The sequence below is a fragment of the Molothrus ater genome, chromosome 6 (genome assembly GCF_012460135.2).
Source record: "Molothrus ater isolate BHLD 08-10-18 breed brown headed cowbird chromosome 6, BPBGC_Mater_1.1, whole genome shotgun sequence".
Classification (NCBI taxonomy): Eukaryota; Metazoa; Chordata; class Aves; order Passeriformes; family Icteridae; genus Molothrus; species Molothrus ater.
In genome coordinates this window covers 2,613,359-2,630,514 of record NC_050483.2, presented here as the reverse complement: position 1 = coordinate 2,630,514, position 17,156 = coordinate 2,613,359, and the positions used below count along the sequence as shown (strand labels likewise).

Genomic DNA, 17,156 nt, shown 5'->3' with positions numbered 1-17,156 from the left:
ATTTACAGAGCTTCAGAAATTCAATATGACAGACTGGAATATATGATTCTGCCTGAGTATAAATGACATATTTCTTAGCACTCTGATGCTATACCTCTGGGCAAACACTTTTTCTCCTTTTTTGCAACATCACAAGCTCAAGCTGGAAAGGACATTGATCAGTGTTTTAGAATCCTGCTAATAAAACTAAGGGAAAGCAATCTGTACATAGGAGTTTATTTAGATGCCCACAGACTTTAAATCATTCCCCTTCATATCTCAGCCCACTGGGTATCTTCAACAACTGAATTACCATTGGGTTTTACAATGTGATATACAAAATGAGCTGACATGATTTACAAACATCCTTTGAGTATCATATAAAACACAACTCTTTCCCTTATTATACAATCATCAGGGCAATGCAAATAGAGTCAATACATTATTAGCTGAAAATGACGGGGCCTTTTAAGAAAATAAATTTAACTTTACCACACAAAGTTATTAACTAAACAAAACCTGGTTAAAAAATTGGAATAAAATTATCTGAATGACTGAAAGTAATTTTATATTCTTTGCCACTGTCCCCTTATAAACGTAATAGTACTTCATTTAACAACTAATATTTTCACTGTATAGTCACACTTCTTTCTTATTGATCAGTTTCACATTTTCTTCATGAAACTATGAAAAACTCACAAATGTAGACTTTCCAAACTGTAGCCACTATAGTTATTTCTGCAATCTTTTCCATATATTCAGTGTGTTTAAGTAAATAAACAAAAAGAAAAAAAAAATACACAAATGAACAGAACAAAACTCAACAGCACATTAAAAAATGTGACATTTAAGCTGTAGATGCATCACCATAGAAATATATTTTTGTTCTAATGCCACAAACTTTCTAGCCTCGTGAAAAAAACAGCCATTAGCTGAAGAGAATCTAAGCTCTAACCTCCATATAGGGCTAAGAGTCTTGGTTTAAATTTCTGTCTAAGCTTAGGTCCTCAACAACACAGTAAATTTAAGTATTTTTGAATGTCATAAAATATGAAAAGATAAAATCTGTTTCTGAGCTGTTGGTAATGGAAGTTACCAGGCATTAAGGTCTCCTGTTGCTGGAACAGGTGCCTCTGCACTTTGTCACTATGGCAGCAGTAACTGAGCATGACAGACATCATTATTAAACACAAAAGAGGAAAAATTCTGAACTCATCAATGATGTTGCAAATGCAAGCAAATTCTAACCTACTCAACTTAAACTATATAATCTTAAGGATCTCTGGCTGTTTTAGCACTGTATAATCCAGAGGAATTATACTCAACACAATGCTGATAATGACGGGTGATTCCTTCTTGAGTATGTGTTGAATTGTCAGTGGGATGGGGTTTTAGTTCCATTTCTCACTGTAGAGGTCTTGTTGCTGCTCTGCACGTTTGAAGAAGAAAGTGCTTATTCTGCCATTTAATTCAGTTCATGGCATTTAATTTTATAGTTTAAGACAGACTTACTTTGATTACTTTCATTCTGTCCATACCTTTGAATGCTTTAAAATGTTGGACAGCTGTGAAATATAAGTATTATGCAATCTGACTGTACATACATACATATTTTCATAAATACATCTAACAGGGACCTTGGAACCAAGTATGTGATATCATGGGACAAAATCACAACAGGCTGTCGTATTTGTAAAATCTAGATTCAAAATAAGAAGAGCTGAATTCTATCAATGTTGTCAATACACAAATTAAAACAAAAAATACAGCATTAGTTTACCCATGAAATAATTCAAACATATTTGCAAATTTCTTGACAGGAAAGGTGTGTAATTTACAACACTGAAAACTTGCAGCAACCGTTGATTTCTCTGCGCTGTACTGGAAGTCCCCCGACAAGGCCGGCAGGGATGAGCATAGTGACAGCTCCCAAAGGCAACTCCCAAACACCTTCCTCCTCTGGAGACTTTGGTAATTGTCTGGTGTATAAAATGCCAATGCACAGGCTTCCTTCAGGTGGTAACTCCAGCAGTTTTCCTCCCCTGGCACAGTCCAGTCTGCCCAGGTCAGTTATTGTTGAGACACTCTAAATCCACCGAGCAGCAGACATTCCCATTCTGCACGGACAAACAAGCACAGCGGGTCACAGGGAGCAAAGGGCTGTGGCATGCAGACATAGGGCCATCCCTGACACATCTAAAAACACCTAAAAACACCTAAAAACACCTGCCCCAGCACCCAGGGTGTGGGCATTGCTCCCAGCAGTGGCTCTCTGAGGAGGCCAACCTTGCCAAATAGCACTGAACTGCCCTGAACTGCCACAGGAATTTGAAACCTGGATGTGGTGCCCATCATAAAATACAGCACAGCAATGGAAACAGATGACTGGGGTATTCTCTCATGCAAGAAGTTAATGGAGAGAATTTTGATGTGATCCACAAAGGGAAGCTTTCTGCTTGTCTGAAATTAGAAAACAGGTCAGGTTCTTGGTTCACGGCAGTTATGGAGGGGATAAGGGCAACATAAAGACCATACAGCTTTGGAATTTAATGTTAAGTATCTTTTTCTAACATACAGTCATTTATAAAGCTATCTTATGAAATAAAAAAGTACAGCAACTACTAAAAGCCCAAATGGGCTTTTTTTTACTTTTCTTTTTTTTAATCATCACAAATCTACAGAAAAAAACCTCAAAAGAATGGCAAAAATACTGCCTTCAATAATTTAAAGCCCTGAGGCAATAGCTTTCTCTCCTAGAGTGAACAGAAGAACATTTTATATAACCCTAAACAACATTTTCATAATTCTGACATTAGCACAGTGGGGTCATCACTGCACAAAGCAAGGGAAATAGACTGCACTCCTGCATGAGAGCCATTGGATTAAACACATCTTGATGAGATCAGGGGACAGAAACTGTGACATTCCCTTCCCATCACTACTGTGGGAATGCCTTTATCTCAGAGCTGCAACGCCTTTTAACTTGTGTACTTGCTGTTGAAACTTTTATAGCAGTGTTTTTCCTTCAGCTTACCAGCTCTGTAATACACATTTTCATGAACATCCACACTAGGTAATTATTGAAATGTTACCCTTGACTCATACTGAGAATGCCTGAAGGGCCCTTCAAGAGAATGTCTGAAAGTTGCACTAGGATAGTAACGTATCTGGGCTCAACATTTTCAACAAGGAGAGAATTGTTTTGCTTATACTCTGTCAGACAGAAAACACATGGGTTTTCTGCTGGCTCTCAGGTCTCATTTACTTCCCCAAGATCTTAATGTGAGCCTCCAGGGGAAGAAAAGGACCCCAGTTTTATCAGGTACATTCCACAACCATTCCACCTGGCCCGTCATACCTTGCATTTGCAGGTTGTACAGGGAGATCCCACCATTGTCCATACAGCACCACTAAGCCTTGTGATTCCATAGCCATCTGGACAGGTTTTCCTGATGTCATAGGTGATGTTGTCAGCCAGACAGGGGTCACTGACACAGTGGGGACAGCACTCTCCTTCTGAGATGGCTGTGTACTCGCAGTTCAACGTCGGGCACTGAAGAGGCCAACAGTCCACCTCTCCTTCCTATAAATATTGAAGCAAGTGTCATTGTACCTGCCATTTATGAACCAACAAGAAACTTTTTACCCTATTGAAAGCACTGTTTTGCCAAAATTGCAATAAACTGAATGGTTCAGACCTCAGTTTGGTTGATCACACAAATACATGTTGAATACTGAACTGAAGTTTCCCAAATGTAGCAGATTATCATTTGGTTGATTTCTGACTAAACAACAACACTCATCATTGTAGCAGGAGAACTTGAGTTCTTTGGGGCTTCTGGAGGCAGGGTCAAATACTGCTTACTAATATTTTCTACAAACTATAATTTTTGCTGTGATTGCCTTGCAGACTGATGCACTCTTTCTACTCCTGGTCACGTAAACATCTCTGCAGGATCACAGCAAGTGTTTAAATAGAAAATTAACACTGCAGATAGATGTAGGTTAGTATGTTGGAGAAGCACTGAACATTGATTTTAGTAGCAGCTGCCAATATCAACTTTATTGTCAGCTCATAAAGGAATTGTTAGAGCAATACCATTTGTGTTCCACTGACTTATTTTATTCCATAATTTATTTATTTTTAATTTTATTATTATTTTTATTTGAAAAAAAAACCTGAAACACTTTAGCAGATAGAGACATGGAAAAGACAAAAATATCAGGTTTCTTCTGCACAGTGTTTCTCTGTGTGTCTAAATTTATCTTGGAAAGTTCTTCAATAACTTGCTCTATACTGCTCTGTAAACACTCCAGATGCTGAGAACATAACACACTGCACAGAACCTTACACACAACATTGATTTAGGGCATCACAGCCTTACAGCTTTGGATGTTATCCCAATCATAAAATTAGACAAGAAACTGCAAGCCACACCCTCAATAATTGCTCTGTGCATTATGGATAATTACCTCATGACAGCAACTTAGCTTTGAATGTAATTTCCTTCCTGATTCTCAGACTCTTGATTAGTAACATATATAAAGACTGTGTTATACAGACAGCTATAAATAGAAAACTGATAGTTTTAATGAACTTCATTGATGCACTAAGTAGCATATCTATGGAAAACCCAAAGCTTTAAGGGAATAACCCATAGTGTCTAATGAGAAAACAAGTGATCGTTATTCTGTATGTTTTTCTAGTAATTTCAGCCTTATTTGTTTAATTTTTTTTCTAATTTATACATCAGCACTGGCACTCCATGTTTCCAGATTTGCAGAATTCAAACAAATAAATAAATAACTAAATTTATTATTCCTTTTGACAAGACAGATATAATTAAAAAGTGAAATTTCTCCAAACAACTCCATCACATGCGTAAAAGGTTTGCAGAAGTCATTAAATATCAGACAACCTCATAAAAGTTCTCAAAAGCAGACTAATGCTAAAATTAATATAGTGTTGAGGTTTCCAAGGTTTTTGTCAAGCTCTCAATTTTTCTCATTAGACCTACTTATTCAGCAGTAAGGCAAAAACTGATGGTGTAGATTTCAGCTCTCTGGGGCTCTCTAAATGCTTCATTATCACCACCATCACCATTCACTGGTGAGCAGTACCTGAAAGGGACCTTCCCACTGAGGAGTTAGAGACTGATCTCTTCTGTGACATCACCCAATTCCTGGAATTAACATTATGGATTCTGAAATCCAGGGTGGTAGTTTGAGGAATTGCCCTTTTATGTCTTAGCCCTTCTAAGGTTTGTGCTATAGACATCACTTATTTCTTGGCATTGGTTTCCCCTTCCTCATAGGTGGCAACCTTCTGGGGTGAGGTCAGGAAGGGAAACCCAAACATCATTTCATAGGGTGACGCCCCCGGATCTGACTGGGGCTGAAAAGCAGCTGAAGGAAGAGCCACGAGCCTGCCTGCAGGTGCGTTCTGCTAAAAGCCATAGTCCTCATTGCCCTCAGTGCCCTCCAGCGTGCAGTGCTCGTACCAGGCAGCGGCAGTGCTGGCAGCTGTAGGTCCAGTTGTCCCCGCTGCGGTAGAGCCGGTGCCCGCTCTGGTGCAGGCACTGGCTGGTGACGCGCGTGTCGCACTCCGGGCAGCAGAACAGGTCGGCGCTGGGGCTCCCGCAGTCGCACGCTGTCCTCCGGCAGAAAATCCTCCCGTCCTGCCAGCACACAGTGCCCTGCCATCAGCCACGGCCCAGGGCAGGCCACGGGGGCTCCCAGCAAAGGGCACGGCTGTGGCTAATCAGGAAATGTTAAGTTCTTAGTGGGTTCCGCGCCAATGAGCAGTGGATTGTCACCATGATGTTTTTTGAAAAATCCCCTCATCGGGATTTTTCTCCTGACAAGCTGAGAAGCCTCAGAAAAGAAACATAAACAATAATTATCTGATTGCTTGGAATGTGGTCTGGAGGTTGCTCACCAACAGGTGCATCTTTGATTGGTGCCATGTGAATTGTTTTTACTTAATGACCAATCCCAGTCCAGCTGTGTCAGACTCTCTGGTCTAGCATGGGTTTTTATTATTCATTCTTTCTCTAGCATTCTGATGTCTCCTTTCTCTTTCTTTAGTATAGTTTTAGAATAGAATAGAATAGAATAGAATAGAATAGAATAGAATAGAATAGAATAGAATAGAATAGAATAGAATATCAGACTTCTGAGAACTTGGAGTCAAATTCTCATCTCTCACCTCATCCTGGGGACCCTCACAACACCACAACAGTGGATCTTGCCTGTCATAATACAACAAATACCAGTACTATCCCAGTTTCTGTCAGTGCATGGATCCAATTCTGTCTGAACCTGACAACACTGTTTTCCTGTCTCCAGCCAACTGAATTTAAAAGCAGTCAGTATCTCAGTGAAATACAGTGAAGCAATTTCATATCTCATTGGTTACATCAACAAACTCTTCAACCAGTTGCCACTCTAATACATATAATCTTTATTTAGCACTATTTTGACTGAAGGTAGCACTGTGAAGAAAATAACTCGAATAAAGGTGATCCCTTTAACTAAATCAGGACAAAATATAGCACAATCACAGTAGCACTAATTGTTCTTTATTCTGACCTCTGTATCTGTCCCACATCTGGAGCTACACGACACTAGTTTAAAAGATAAAAGAACTTATCATTCATTATAATTCAGTGAATGTATTACAGAGGGCTTGGATAAAGCTATATTCAGCTTTGACTCACAATACACAATTCCTAAAGCAACTCCATTCATTTCATTGCAGTTTTTCCTAGCCTCATGGGAACTTTGTTCTGAGCCTATTATCTGATGTAAGGAAGAAAATTTCATTGCCACCAAATATAGGAACACCTTTCAATGCAATGGAATTTATTTCCTCTGATCCTTGAAAAAAACTGATTTCTAATAAGGGCGAGTGCAGCCCAGGATATCTTTTCCACAGGCAGCCAAAACAGCCATAGGCATGGGAAAGGTTTGAGTTGGAAGGGACAGTGGAGCTCACCTTGTTCTAACCTCCCCTGCCATGGGCAGAGACACCTCCTCACACTAGACCAGGCTGCTCACCTTGTAGCACAGGGGTGACTGCTTATGAGCTGAGGTACAGGAACCAGGGTTGGGTTCCTGTTCTAAAGCAAAGCCTTGTCCACAATGCAACATGTACAAAATCAGCATCAGGGAATCACAATGCCAATGTCAGTTCAGTGTCACTGCTGCATTTCATCAGAGTTTTGAATGGACCAGAATATTCCTTGCTATTGTAAAAATAATTATAATTATTTCTTATGCCTAACAAGCAAAGCTGAAGACAACACAAAATTATGAGAAAGTAGGAAAACATGCCAGGTTAACAAGGGGCTGAACCACTTTTGCAACTGCAAGGCATGTATTACTGTACAAGCTTTGCTCAGCGTTGTCTCAGACCAAGATATGTGTTCTGTACTAGTGGCTAGATTGCCACTTCAGCTGTGGGAGGAGGGATAAACAACCTTTATCTCCTTACTCAGCAGTCTGAGTAAATCACAAGGAAGAATGGCAGGAGCCCATTTCCTTGGCCATGTGTTTGGCCAGGTCCAGCTGCACATCAAAAACCAGCTTAGCCCAGCAGCTCTGTCAGGATGATCAGCACCAGGCATGCAGGGCTGTGACAGGAATCCAGGGAACCTTGACCATGGCAGTCTCTCTCCTCTTCTGTGCTGATTAATAATGGCTAACAACAGCCCATCTGCTTAAATGCAATTCAGTTTCTAAGCTTTCGAGATCAGCTTTCAAAATTCCCCTTTCAGCTGGTGACATTGCTGGTAATTCTGTCTTTCCCTGAGCATGTTTTATGTTGCCTTTACTCTCCATATTTCAGAACACTGAAAAACTCTGATGATTTTGCCAGAGAACTTTTGGTAATCATAATACACTGCTATTCTGTTTAGTCTCTAAGCACCTGTGTTTTGTGTACACCCTCATTAGCTCTGTACATTTCAAAAAACATTTTTATCCCTATACTGCAGCAGCAGAAAGCCTCATAAGCTACACTACCTCATGTGCATCTTTGCAGCTCAGCAGCAGCCCTGAGAAATACATAGAAAATTGAGAAATATAGAAAACCGTCTTTTCTTCAGGTGAGTAACAACATATAGCATCTCATTACTACCTCTTCCTTCCCACCTTACTCACTGAATCAGTTCTACATTCCTCAAAAGCATCAGAGGTAGCTCATAAAATTGTTCTTATCAAAGCAAAAACTGACACAGAAGAGAACAGCTGTTAGGGCTGGTCCAAGTTTTCACAGAGCCCCAAAGCCAGTTTGGAAAGAAATCAGGCCCTGCAAAAACCAAACCACCAAATGGTTCTCACTCTCAGGAACACAAATCAGCTTGGCAGATCCTCCTGCTCCCAGTGCTGTGTGCATCTCCCAGGCCTTTTTTACAGGCAAGGGAGGGCTGCCTTAAGCAGAGACAGACTCAAAAGCCCAGACCTGGCCTGCCCAGACTGCACAGCCAGGATTTGCTTTTTCATGGCAGCACAATAGCTTCCCACTCCAAATTCTAGCCTTAAACGTGATGGGCTATTAAATCCACAATAGTTCAGAAAGATGCCTATACAAGACATGTCAAATGTACTAAAGGAACAATGTTAATTTATAGTTTTGAGAATTTATGATTTTGTAAATTTATGTACATTTCGATGAACAAGAATGGTTTGAAGACACTGGGTCCAGTGAAACACTGAAATAGCCTGTACTTTAGTAATGACACTTTGCTTCATTACATAAATGAAGCAATATAATTTCCTCTATTCTATAGTATTCTTCTTCACAAATAGCTTTGAAGTTCATTAAGTAAGGTTAATGTATTTCCTTTGTACTAGATTGCAAGTTAAAATATTTTAAAGATGGTGACTGTGTTTCAGGCAATGCACAGAATATATCCACCTGTCCTTTGCCAGAGTAACTACAGCAAAACAAAAGCCATTCTTTTGGATAAAACATGTAAGTAGGATCATTGCAAAGTTTGAGTAAGTGGTATAAGGAATGGTTCAGTTACATTCTGCTCTTTTCCTCACTGCAAACTGAGCAGGCTGCAAAAGATCAAGCAGGGGCAGTTTTCCATGCAACTGCATGGAAGGGAGAGGTTTGAGTAGCCTGGTGTGGTGGAAGCTATCAGGATGTACAAAAATGTATTTCATTAAACACTGAGTGAAGACTTTCCATTCTGCCTGAGATATGATAATATAAGGAGCTCTTCCTGTTTTCCTTAATCTGCAGACAAGAATTTGCTCTTGAATCAGGCAGCTACTGGAATGAAATTAAATGCAAATGTTAATTCACAGAGGGAAAAAGTGAAGTGAGGAAGACATATAGTAAGAGTCATAACAACAGTGTCAGGCTCAGTATAAACTATGTACTAGTTAATAATTTCTGTATTTTCATATACTAGTAAGAACATTCAACATAAGATATACATGCAATGAGAAATGGTAAATAACACAAATTGCAAGCAATCTAAAATGTGAATACTAATAGTTATAATTCTGCAAAGGCAGACCAGATGTCTTCACATATATTAAACTGCTAAGTCTACTGACTGGAAATCCTTTCATAAACTTGCCAGCTCCCCCAGATTACCATAAAAGCTTGATGTATATTCAGTAAAATTCTATACTTCAATTTCTGAAAGGAGGAGTTTTAGGGAGCTTGAGGCCACTTGAAGTAAAAAATATAGCAACTCACAAGAACATATTCCCTACTGAGCCAAACCAGCAGTGTAGTTTTTAGGTTGTATTCACTCTGAAGTCTTAATTTTCCCATCTGCTACACCACTGCAAAACAGAAAGGATGAGGCTTTCAGCTTCCTGAAACTTCAAAACTCCTCCTTCCCTCTGCTCCCCTCTGCTTCTCTGGCTCCCAGGCACTGAGATATGGAGACTGATAGGCCAATTCCATGCTCCATCCTCAGCTCCTCACAGAGGCCAAAACCTAATTTTACCTGATCTCATGTATGGGCCAACAGTGCTCTGCTGTGCCTTTGGACAGCTTTGCCCACACTATGAACAAATCAGGTCAAAGTGACCATAAAAGACCAACCACTTCTCAGATTAAGGTGTTTCTAAAATTCTTCTGATTTCAAAGAGAGCATTCCTCTGTTAACTAGTGAAAATCAAGAAAGCAGAGCCAAATGTTCTTCTAACTTGGTTACCATATGAAGAAAAATTTTTAAAAAAGGTAATGTCCAGGGGAAAAAATCCCCAAACCAACAACAAACCTCCCCCCTCCCCTGACCTAAATGTTAACTCTTTAAGGTACCTTCAGTGGTACCAGATCTGGTTTCTCCAAACAAGCAGAGAGAGCTGCACTGCTCCAGTGGGAGACCTGCCAACACAGCCAAGGAAAAAGCTGGGCTTCACCTCTCTTCACTTGGAGGAAATTCAAGTGCCTGTGCTGGGTCTTCTGACCTTTCTTCTCACCCAGTTAATTCAAATGCATTCCAAGCACAGGGAAACACAGCCAAGAGGAAGTGGGCTGACTACAGTGCTGAGAGGTGCATGTTCATAGGAAAGAGAAATTAAAATCAGTTTTCAGCATTTCCAGGGAGCATGCTGGAACCTGCACATTGTGTTAAAGGGTAATGGGTAAAGGGCAAAAAACCCTCTTTAAGGCACACTCTGAAATGCTCTGGCCCACAGGGTGACACGGTAAAAGCTCAGCAGGGCTGGCCGTCATTCAGTTAAGTGTGTGGTTGAGCAAATCAAGGAAATAAAAGCCTTCCCAGAAGAATATCCCCATCCCAGCTTCAGTGTCCAGCCTGCCTTTTGCCTTGGGCTTAGGCTAATATTTCTGCCTCCAACAGCATAAATAGGGTTTCTGACATGAGCCCAGAGGATGAAAGCCTTCTGGAGCCCAGGGCAGCTGGATCTCACCTTGCAGGAGCACACGGAGCATCTGTCCTCCCTCAGGGTCCACACCTGCCCGTTCCTCTTGAAGCCACCTTCGTGGGGACAGTCTCCAGTGCAAGATGGCCCAGAGGGACACAGGCAGTCAAAGCCTCCTGCCAGGTTCACACAGGCTGAGTCATTCCAACAGGTGTGGATCTTTAAGGCACACTCGTCGATATCTGCAAAACAGCAGGTTTATAAACGCTTCGGGCACATTTTGCATGGGGTAAGCTTTATTTCTGAATTAAGTAATTATTGCTTATTGTTGTTGGTGGATGAGGGTGCATTCCTTTTTATAGCTTCCATGTTTACTTGGTAGACTTTAAGCACTGATGGTTTTTAGGTTATTCTTCAGCATTTACTTTGATTCCACAAAGAACTTTTAAATGATCTCATCAGGCTGAATTGTAAATGCTGAGTCTGAGGTACCTTGGTGAAACCATGTATCAGTGACAAATTTGAACCTTCAGATAAATGTGCATACTCATTTCCCAGTGACTGCAAACTAGCAAGCAGAGTGACTTTCTGTTAACTACACCACTCTCTGTTCTGGGTTTTACATCAAAATAGAAGTGCATTATTCTTTATAATTTCCTAACACAAGCAACATTCCCCATATTAAAGCAGTCAGTTGCATCCTTTTCCCATTGCTGGAAGGTGTAAGTGAATTGGAAAAAAAAAAAAAGAACTTGGAGGCACCTTATACGCAAAAAAATATGTCTTAAAGCTATGCAGTATGATTTAGCAATGACACAAAGAATAGGTGACAAGAGAAAATGATTATACACCAGAGAAAGGTGAATTACAGTATCCCAATAAATTTGCTCTTGGAGGGTAAAATATAATTATGCAATATGAATTTATCTAGGGAGTTCATGCAGTGTTCTTTTTCTTGCAATGAAAGCTATTAGATTTTTAAGCACATTGCATTGCTAAAAAATGGTGTTTCATTCAGACAATAACTTTGGATTTTTCTTAAACAATATATTGACAAATTGTCCAGATGAAATACCAGTAAACTAGTGGGTCTCTTTTGGTCCAACATGAACAATGAAAACTGTAATCAACAATGGAAGGAAGGGTGGAAAATAAAATCCTTTAGAAGTATGTGATGATTTCTGTCATGATAGTTCCAGAATAGCATTAGATAAATTCAGAAATTACAAGGAAGAACCACCATACTTATAATTTGAAATTACCTTATTGCTAGGGTGAAATTTTAACTGTTCATTATTACTCAACAGTACTTTTAAGTTCCCTCTAAACCAACAAAGCCAAAAGAACTTACAAACAAAAGTTACCTAAAGTCTAATTTAGGTAGGATGTGATGTCCAGTGGCCTTACTTTTAGGACAAGTGCCACAGGTTCATGATTCATCACCTCAAAATGTCCTATCTTAAAAAGACTAAGAATTCTCTCATTCTGCTGAAGGAAACTCTTTACAACAATCATCTCACTAAATTCAGTCTGGTGTGGACAGTACAATTCCTGATTTCAATTCACAAATACTCCAGGAACAAGTGGAAATGTGCTCACACCCTTGGATTTGATGAAATGTGAAAATCAGTCTGCACAACCGAGTCAAAGCTTTGGGCTGCCAGAAAATGACTTCTCATTGTTGTGCTCATAGATCCAAGGGGAAGCTGGAGGTAATTTATTCCACTGCCTTCCCAGGGCTTCACTCCTGGGCTAACCTGTGAGCCAGTCCTTTGCACAAAAGGTTCCAGTGGACTGACAGCCTGATTCAATTGCTCATCACTCAGACTTGCCTAAAAATGGTGCATTTTTGCTGTCCTGAAAGTCTTAATTGCTAGAAAAGAACATTGTTGCTCTGGTGCACAACTTAGCCATAACTGAGTACTTGAAATATTCACTACTGGTGGTGAAAAGGATGCAGCACTAAGAGAAATTAAAATTTGCAGTTCATTGTTTAACAAGTGCCAGAGTACTGCAGGAAGTAAAAAGCATGAAGACTGCCATAAAGAGAACTATGAATGAACTGGTATCAAATGAATTATATCCAAACAGCTACTGTAAAACTTACAACATTCTCAAAGATTTCCCATTTTCTTTTCAGTAGACTTTGACTTGTATTTTTTGTTGAAAACAAAGGTATAAATGAAGTATTCACTTTGCCTTTGGTGGTTTCAAGAAGCACCATCAATACTGTCTTCCCTACCACATTAAGAGCTCCTTGACTATAATCTGTATAGGATGTAGCAGAATAACAGTGCAGATCAGAAGGGTAGCTTTCACAGCTCAAAACTAAAAGGATTTCACAGATGAAGATAAAGCCATATTGCCTACAGAGTTGCATTTAATTGCTTTACTTATGACACTGAAATCTAATTCTGTTTCCATGTAATTTAACAGATTTATGGAAAGCCAGATGTTAGCAATTATAGAAACTAACATTATTCATGTTTTCAGTAGTACAGACCTGTTCACACAAAGCCAACTGAATCTCTTATGTGCATGCAGAAGGGAAGAACCCCATTTATGTACCTCTGCTGCTGGTCTCCATTTAGCACACATAAAAAGGATGCATTAAGAGCAGCCCAAACTGGTAAATGGGTGATTGTTGAAGAAGAATCAAGCAAAGCATGAACATAAATCCCTAACTGCTATGCAGCTTTTTGGTTCTTTCTGCAAATAATAGTTTTAAAAGTTTTAGTCATTAGTCAGAGATAAAAGGTTTGGACACTGCACTCATTTCCAGCAGAACTTTTAACAGAACTAACTTTTTGAGAATATCCCTTCAGCAGTTTTTTAGTCGATGTTGATTGCATTTTCTAAAGTCGGAACAGACAATGTTCCTCATAACTTGGGGGGAAAAGTTACAAGCATAACATGTTTTTGTCCCTGTCTCTCCTTCAGCCTAAAACCAGACTGGGGGCAAGGGGAAGGAAGAAGACCCCAACCAAATGCTCCCACATTGTTAGCTCTGTTAGGTACAGAAAGTATTTCATTTTAATGAAGATCAAATGGCCACATCAGGGTGAGATCAGCATGTAAATGGCTATGCAAAGCATGAAAAAAAGTACTTGTATTTAGTGTGAAATTTCTCCTTAACAATTGGAATCAGTGGCTATTCTTAGGTTATTCTTCAGCATTTACTTTGATTCCACAAAGAACTCTTAAATGATCTCCATCAGGCTGAATTGTAAATGCTGAGTCTGAGGTACTTAGGTGAAACCATACATCAGTGAAAAACTTTTTCAACTTAGGTGTTGAAAAGTTAGCTTACTTCAGTTGTCCAAAACAATAATTTAGTGGATGTGAAAACTATGATGAGGCTTTTGCATTTAGCTTATTTTTGTAGTGTTCAAATCCTTGCTTAGGTGAAATTCTCCACATCCCGACAGGTTTCCTTTGCTTTCCCACACCTGTTCTCAGAAGATGCAGGCCCAAAACTGAAACATTTAAAGATGGGCAAGGCAAAACTGCACACAAATCTCATTTCCAATTATACCAATACAAAGTAGGAAGGAGATAAAATATTAATTTATAAATCAAGCAACTTTGAAGCACACTGGAAATAGCAAGGAGACTCCTTATTCTTTCCCTATATATAAAGGACAAGACCAAAACATCTGTCTTTATGTTTGGAGGGATTCATTCTTTCATGTATCCTGTCAACCTATGGAAATAACCTGATTTTCACACTTGAAATAGAATTTTGTAATTTTATTCATTATATACTGAGATTCTCTGTGGCAAAAACTACTAATTAACCCCAATAAAAGTGGCAGAGCTTTCCTTACCCTCTTCAGACAGTTCCTTTTCAAGGAGAAGTGAGGGTATAGCGGCAACACCCATATTGAGCAAAAATTTGCTTGTAATTTTTTGCAAAGCTTTATGCAATTTTCTATCAGCAACACAGCAGCAACAAAGGGATTGCTGCCAAGACCCTCGGACAAGTGATCAAGATCTTCACTCTTCAAACTCTCCAGCCAGTGCTTCTATAAACAAGTGCACAGCCACAAGTGACCATACACATTTTAGCAATCAGTCACATTTTGTGGATGAAAAAAGAAAGGGAAGGAAACCACCCAAGAGGTGCTCATTCCCAATATACTCTCAAAGTACATGGATAGCTCAGTAATGTGGGCAGGCAGGGAAACAGAATCAAAATGGAAGCAAATAATCCCCAGAGATGCAATTTCCTTTTCCATCCTTTTTGGCTGTAATGAGAAGTAATTTGCCCCAGATATTATGAGAGGTCCCACAGCCAGTGCATTTGAATCAGGTAGAAGACAAGCATGACTGTACATATCAACACAAGTTCATTAACTTGCTTTCACTGAAACTTGAAATCAATCCCTGGATACTTCATTTCTTACTTTTCAAGGCTATCCAGGTTTTAATTGTAAGACTTTTCCGCAGCACCTTAATAAATGTGTGCAAGCAAGCCATGCAGTGTGTGCTCTGTATCATCATGATAAGCTGTTGCAGAAGAAAGAACCCCACTAATGTGCTAATTTTAACTGTTATGGTACATTAAACCATTACAGTATATTGTTAACGTGAAAAATGTAAGCTGGGCTCCCAAACCAATGTATGTACAAGTTTACTAAACTCTGTTTTGACAAATCATTTTTCACAGACAACTTGTCACTTAATGATTGTTTTGCCTTCTTTCTAAATCAAAGTTATTTGGAGTTGTCCTTGAAAAAATATCACTGAATGGGTTCATTGTTAGCTAGAAAATATTTTATGGTAGTACTTTTATTCTATAGAGACACAATGGTCTATTAAAGAACAGTGCATAATAAATTGGATTCTGAATAAGAATTTACTAAAGCTTTCTAAAAATATAGAAATGACTAAACACAATTACATTGAAGATATGTTACACAATTTTCTGCCAGAATACAAAAATTAGAATTTACTAGATGGAAAGTAAATAAGATAACCTTTATTTTACAGGATAAAATCCACTGACACCAACTCTGATACTGTGAGCTTTAAGAAATTGTACGAGCAGAACAGAAGAAAGCTGTGAAATAGCAGCTTCTATTTGGCCTTGGATAGTCTGTACCACATGCAAACCTTTCTGCCTCCACAGCACTTCCTTCCAACAGATAGGAAAGTAATTCTCAGGCATATGGGAAAGATTTTCCAGGGATGGGTCTTTTCCTTTTTGTGTGAAACAGAAAAGGAGAAAAATAAAATCTAACCTCCTTTGCTTTTACTTTCTAACCTAGATAAGAGACACCACTGCAGCATACCATGGAATACATGAAAGCTTCAGGAACAGATTTAAAGTCCATTCAGATCTGACCTGCCAGCACTGCTGCACCCAGCTTTTGTGGGGGACTAGTACCTGTGGGGTTTTCTTTCATGAGCTCTTCAGTCATCCTTTTACCCAGCTCTCATTTCCCCAAACCAGCAACTCTAACCCTGCAGTGAGGTCTAGCCACACTACCTTTCAGGCTGGAATAAATGCTGAATCCCGTGGGGATTTGGTGGGAGGAGAATCTATGTTAAGCTTCCCTACAAAATTTGTCGTGGTTCCTAAAGAAAAAAATAAACAAAACCTGAAAGGCACTGCTGCCTTGGTGGTTGTTCCTTCTGTGAGTGGAAGTCCCAGTGTAGGGACCCAGAAACACAAATCATCATGAAAAAAAAATAGAATCAGTAAATCTGCACTCCAGGGTCTGAACAGCACTCTACAGACTGGAAGCATCTCACTTTGAGATGGGGATTGAAAAGTAGAATTTGCTTTGGGTGGATAGTCACAAATACTGTATCACATGACAGCTCCTCATTCTCTATGAAGTTTTATTGTTTCTTACTTCAGATTGCAGCCAAGCTCCTATTACAAAATTAAAAAAAAAAAACCAAAACAACCAAACAACACAGCAGCTGTAGCCTACAGGTTTTAATTGCCAGGCAAACTTTGGTAGCAACTTTGTACAGCAATTGTCTTTTGTCTGCAAGCAGTTTTCTTAATAACACATTGTGAAAGACCAGGGGCTCATAAAAACACTACTGTGGGAAATCAAATTACATTCTCTTAATTTGAGCCTACTCACCATCACTATATGAAGCTGACATCCCTGATAAAAGCTGTCTTTGGTTGCTATTTTGAGCAACAAAAAGAATTTTCCCAATCTTGAAGGGGCCGGCTAAGCCACACATCCTTATTATCCAAGCTCTGGTGCAATATTATGACCTTCTCTGCCACATCTGCTGATTTAATCAATTGTCCCTCACCAGGTGACAAACTTCCCTGTTTTCTCTTTGTCAATGAG

General features: G+C 39.4%; 1 protein-coding gene across 2 annotated transcripts in view; it reads right to left on the bottom strand.

The window, feature by feature from the left end:
- Nucleotides 1–202: 202 nt before the first annotated feature.
- Nucleotides 203–17,156, bottom strand: part of NELL1 (neural EGFL like 1) — a 313,642-nt gene continuing 296,688 nt past the window's right edge. For both annotated transcript variants that reach the window (XM_036383625.2, XM_036383624.2), the window contains 4 exons: nt 10,885–11,078; nt 5,481–5,657; nt 3,338–3,562; nt 203–2,096 (listed from right to left, as the gene is read on the bottom strand). In XM_036383625.2, coding sequence (XP_036239518.1) covers nt 2,046–2,096; nt 3,338–3,562; nt 5,481–5,657; nt 10,885–11,078 — 647 coding nt within the window. In that variant the 3' untranslated portion in view covers nt 203–2,045. The remainder of the gene's footprint in view (nt 2,097–3,337; nt 3,563–5,480; nt 5,658–10,884; nt 11,079–17,156) is intronic.